Source organism: Etheostoma spectabile, unplaced genomic scaffold (assembly GCF_008692095.1).
Source record: "Etheostoma spectabile isolate EspeVRDwgs_2016 unplaced genomic scaffold, UIUC_Espe_1.0 scaffold00012386, whole genome shotgun sequence".
NCBI lineage: Eukaryota > Metazoa > Chordata > Actinopteri > Perciformes > Percidae > Etheostoma > Etheostoma spectabile.
This window is the reverse complement of record NW_022603952.1, coordinates 640-6,385: the sequence shown is the minus strand read 5'-3', so window position 1 is coordinate 6,385 and position 5,746 is coordinate 640. Positions and strand designations below refer to the sequence as shown.

Below are 5,746 nucleotides of genomic sequence, written 5' to 3'. Positions count from 1 at the left end.
TCCTCCCGGTCAAATTAAAAATGAACACTTTGAAACTCTTAGACGCTGTTTCCCCCCAACAACCACAATTATATAACCTCTAATACCACTTCTTACCATAGTTTTACAATTATTCTTGGAATACGTGTTCAATAAATCTTATTAATGTGAAATTATATCTGTTTTTTAGTTTAAAAAAAGCAGAAATTATTAATTATTTTGAGAAATAGTCAAGATCGGAGTAACGCAAAAAGACCCAAAACTAGAGAACTGATCATTCATTTTACTTGTGAAGAGCGTTGAATGGAACCATCCATGTTATTTTTGGGCAATTTGGTTCATGGAAACCCAAATTTCTGATATAGAAACTTATAAATATGGAAACTTATAATATAGAAACTTATAATATAGAAACGTGTCAGATTTGAGCCGAAGACAACGCAAGGGTTTCTATTCGGAGTAATCTCAACTAATGAATAGCTGGTTGAATTAGTTCATTAACTGATTTATTGTGAAAACTACACTAAGTAATATAACTAAGTACATTGTACTTTACTAAGTATTTTCATTCTATGCTACTTTCCACTTCGACTCCACTACATTTCAAAAGGGAAATATTGTACTTTTTCTACATTTTGTTGGCAATTACAGTTAGATTTTATCATTAAAAAAACACATAATATGATATGCATAATAAAAAACACCTATATGATGATTTGATATGATCCAGTACTATATATTTTTATTCTACCCAGTAGTACACAGAGTATCTAAAGTTGGCTCCACATTGTCAAACTTCATTAAAATGCTCCTACATGTCTCCATTAGTGATAAAAAAACAAAAGAATAATATAATATTCTGTACTAATATTGCCCTGTAAGGTGCCATTCTGCATCATAATAAATGTTACTTTTGGGACTTTAAGGGCAATTTACTGATGATACTTTGGTAGTTTTAACATTTTGAATTCAGGCCTTTTACTTTGGACCATGGTATTTCTACTTCTACTTCAGTAAATGATCTGAGTATTTCGTCCACCACTGGTTTTAAAATTTGTAGATAGTCGGACTTCTAGTCCCACATGCTCTCTTAGTAAATAAATGAAAAACATTCAGAAACCTGGAGCGTTACCTGATTGTAAGGTCTAATGCATGACAGTATCAAGACAATCACTTGGGGTTTTAAATTCCCTCCAATATTATTATCAACATAACAAAGACACCTGGACTCGGTCCAGACCAAAAGCCATATCTGGTAAGACCAGCGGCCGAGACCGAGACAAGTCCGAGTCCAAATACTAGCGAGTAAGAGACAAGTCCGAGACCATAGAAAGACCGGACTTGAGTACTACAGCCCTGACTTAAGTACAGTACATGTGTAAATGTACTTCCATCCTATGTACTCATGATATTGCTGAACAACCCCAATAGGTCAAGGTCTAACTACTGGCCCACAAAACCTTTTATGGGTTCACTTTAAAGAGAAAGGAGAGGGTGTGGTCTCGGAGTGGACCACGGTGCAGGATCTCAGTTTATTGGTGTTGATGCTCTCTAGATTATCAGTTTATATGATGACGCCGTCTTGTTGAGGGGCATTCCTTAGAAGAACAAGCAAAGCTATACATATTTCATTTTTATTTGCAGGTTACACTGGTTAGACAGACATTTGTTTAATATCCTAAATAATTAAAATGTATTTATGAGTTTAGAGGAAATGTCTGCGCCTAGTAACAAAAGCAACAATTGTAATTATATAACGATACCATAAAATAAGCAATTGATGGAAATCTACATACAAAATGATTGGTTTTATTCTGAAATATTCATACTTTCATTTTGAAGTGTTGTTTTGTTAACCATCTCTTTAGATCAAAGCATATCTTCACGATAGCCTGGGGGGGCAGTATCTCAGAATTTTGTCAATTAGGTGGGAAGCTTTTGTCCTAGAAGGGAACTAAATCAAAGAGCCAAGGTGCTCTTGAGCAAGGCACTGAACCCCCAGCTGCTTGGGGCGCCTAGCAACAGCTGCAGCCCCCCCACTCTGACATCTCTCTATTAGTGCATGTGTGTATTTCAGGTGTGTGTGTGTATAACTCTTGTGTTGTCGTCCCCTCAAAGTTGAAAATCAAAGCTTTTTATCACTGTTTTTAACGTTTTCTTAAGTTTCTCAAAACTTATTTTCAATGTTCGGCACTTTTTTTGACATTTTCAACACTATATCACTAACTTCTTAACTTTAGTTTTACAGTTATTTTTGGAATTTATGGTCAATAAACCTAATTTATAGGAAATTATACCTAATGTTTGAGTTAGAAAAGCAGAAATTAGGAATTATTTAGACTAAAATTAAAGGAATGGACTTTGATGGATAATCACAGACTGGAATATGTCAACTTTTACTCAATACTATTTCAAAAACACTTCCATTTGTTTTTTTAAATGCTATAAAATTGAATAAGACGCCCCAAAACTAATGAGAGTAGAGATTTGTACTTGGCAAAGAGCATTGTGTGGAATCAATCATGTTATTTTGGGGAATTAAAAAGAACATTGATATAGGACAACATGAGGACAACATGAGGGGTAAATGTGTATTCTCACAACAGAGTGAAAACATTGTAATTTCCTTTTTCACAGCAGACATTTTGACTTGTCTTGGTAGTAAAAGCACAGCTGAAAATAATAATCTTAACGATGGCTCAAATCAAATAGGTGTCCCAGTGATCTACTTCAGTGAGTCAGCATGCCCAACACCAGGGTCTGTCCTAAATGGAATGCAGCCATCGTTATTTCAGCTGTGCTTTTCTTACTATGAAAAGCCAAAATATCTACTGTGAAAAAGGTCTATAAATAAAGTTAATAATGTATTATTATTAATATGAGAAATGCATTGTTTTGCGTTCTGACAGCTACTATCCCAGAAGAGCAGCTGCTGACCTGCGGAGCGGCCGACTGCGGCCTCGACATCAGCGTCAACAGCACGAGTACCAGACCGGCCCAGGAGCTGGTCTGGACCCTGGTCGGGAGTTACATCGGTAACGCTGCGTTTACTTTGGCATCACAATCACACACAATCACAAACAATCACACACAATCACACACTAACAAACACAATCACACACACTCACACACAATCACACACAATCACACACACTCACACACAATCACACACAATCACACACAATCACACAATAACAAGTGTATTCTTCCCCAAGAGATGAGGCGTTTTCTATAAAGGCCCTCGAGCTTACAGGCAGCAGCAGACAGGGTTTCAGTGTCAGTCATGACTACAACTGATTATTGATTTGATTTGATTATTGATTTTTGATTTGATTTGGATTCGCTGCTGAAGGCAGGAGAACATCAGCAGGGAAGAGACCAGGTGTTCAGAGCTCTAAGACAGGAACATTTAAATAATGTCACATACACACAGTACAAGATAGGGACATTTTGTTTCTGTATTCTCAGGCTCAGTCCGTGTAGGGACTTGGGTTGGGAACTGGAGGGTTGCTGGTTCAAGTCCCCCCCTCAACCGCTCAGGGTGCTGGTCCAGCGCTGGCAGCCCCCCCCACTCTCCATCCATTCTCTCCATCCACACACTCCTCTCTCCATTAGTGCACGTAAAGGACCTGAGCGTGTGTGTGTAGTTCAAGCCTGTGTGTAGTGTGTAATAACAACAGTGTAAATTGTAATTTCAATAAAGAGTATAAATAAAAATTAAATAACTAATTAGCCCACCCTAGTATTAGGATAGACAGCTATTTATATAGCATCGAGGGAGCAACTTGGGGTTCAGTTCCTAAATGTTGTAATGTAAAATTCTGATTATTAAAACACCGTGATTTATTCTTTAACACCCGTTAAGTCAGCCGGGCGCAGATGAACACACTCTCAGAGGAACAGTAACGGTGATGTCTGCCCTGTGTTGTTTGCCCTGTGCTGTCTGCCCTGTGTTGTTTGCCCCGTGCTGTCTGCCCCGTGCTGTCTGCCCCGTGGTGTCTGCCCCGGGCTGTCTGCCCCGTGCTGTTTACCCTGTGCTGTCTGCCCTGTGCTGTCTGCCCTGTGGTGTCTGCCCTGTGTTGTCTGCCCTGTGCTGTCTGCCCTGTGCTGTTTACCCTGTGTGTCTGCCCTGTGTTGTCTGCCCTGTGTTGTCTGCCCTGTGTTGTCTGCCCTGTGCTGTCTGCCCTGTGCTGTCTGCCCTGTGCTGTCTGCCCTGTGTTGTCTGCCCTGTGCTGTCTGCCCTGTGCTGTTTACCCTGTGTTGTCTGCCCTGTGTTGTCTGCCCTGTGTTGTCTGCCCTGTGTTGTCTGCCCTGTGCTGTCTGCCCTGTGCTGTCTGCCCTGTGTTGTCTGCCCTGTGCTGTCTGCCCTGTGCTGTCTGCCCTGTGTTGTCTGCCCTGTGCTGTCTGCCCTGTGTTGTCTGCCCTGTGCTGTCTGCCCTGTGCTGTCTGCCCTGTGTTGTCTGCCCTGTGTTGTCTACCCTGTGTTCTCTGCCTGTGCTGTCTGCCCTGTGCTGTCTGCCCTGTGTTGTCTGCCCTGTGCTGTCTGCCCCGTGCTGTCTGCCCCGTGATGTCTGCCCCGTGCTGTCTGCCCCGTGCTGTCTGCCCCATGCTGTCTGCCCCGTGCTGTCCGCCCCGTGTTGTCCGCCCTGTGCTGTCCGCCCTGTGTTGTCCGCCCTGTGCTGTCTGCCCTGTGTTGTCTGCCCTGTGTTGTCTACCCTGTGTTCTCTGCTCTGTGCTGTCTGCCCTGTGCTGTCTGCCCCGTGCTGTCTGCCCCGTGCTGTCTGCCCCGTGCTGTCTGCCCTGTGCTGTCTGCCCTGTGTTGTGTGGCAGGCGTGGGGGTGCTGGCCATGCTCATCGTGGCCGTGTTTCTGGACAACATCGACCGGGAGCAGTCCAGTCGTTTCCGTGGGAACCGGGAGCCGTTCTGCCAAACCTTCCTGGCCACGTTCCGGCTGCTGAAGGACTGGAGGCTGGTGACCCTCATCCCCCTCACCATGTACAGCGGCTTCGAGCAGAGCTTCCTCTCCGGGGAGTACACCAAGGTGAGGGGGTCTCCAACCCACGATCAGGGTCTGATTAACACTCGTTGGCAGACAGACTTCTGGGAAAGTCTTCCAGTGGGATTTTTATCGGTTTTATTTCTTTAATGTTTAATTTCTTATGATGAATTTTGTTGAGGAAAGGAATTAGTGTACGTGTAAAGGTTGTGTAATACAGAGAAAGACAGTGAAAGACAGAGAAAGACAGAGAAAGACAGAGAAAGACAGAGAAAGACAGTGAAAGACAGAGAAAGACAGAGAAAGACAGAGAAAGAGAAAGAAAGACAGAGAAAGAGAGAGAAAGACAGTGAAAGACAGAGAAAGACAGTGAAAGACAGAGAAAGACAGAGAAAGACAGAGAAGACAGACAAGAGAAAGAAGACAGAGAAAGAGAGAGAAAGACAGTGAAAGACAGAGAAAGACAGTGAAAGACCAGTGACAGACAGAGAAAGACAGTGACAGACAGAAGAAGACAGAGAAAGACAGTGAAAGACAGTGACAGACAGAGAAAGACAGAGAAGACAGAGAAAGACAGTGACAGACAGAGAAAGACAGTTGAAAGACAGTGAAAGCAGAGAAACAGAGAAAGAACAGTGAAAACAGAGAAAGACAGTGAAAGACAGTGAAAGCCAGAGAACAGATAAAGAGAAGAAAGACAGTGAAGACAGAGAAGACAGTGAAAGCAGTGACAGACAGAGAAAGACAAGAAGACAGTGACAGACAGAGAA

The 5,746-nt window shown here is 42.6% G+C and overlaps 1 protein-coding gene across 1 annotated transcript; it reads left to right on the top strand.

Moving 5' to 3' along the window:
• Window positions 1–2,857: 2,857 nt before the first annotated feature.
• On the top strand, window positions 2,858–5,096 carry LOC116679422 (protein unc-93 homolog A-like; the record flags this gene model as incomplete). Its single annotated transcript, XM_032509066.1, has 2 exons — window positions 2,858–3,014; window positions 4,810–5,096. Coding segments are annotated over exons 1-2 (444 nt in total), but the record flags the coding sequence as incomplete, so codon positions are not given.
• Window positions 5,097–5,746: the final 650 nt, after the last annotated feature.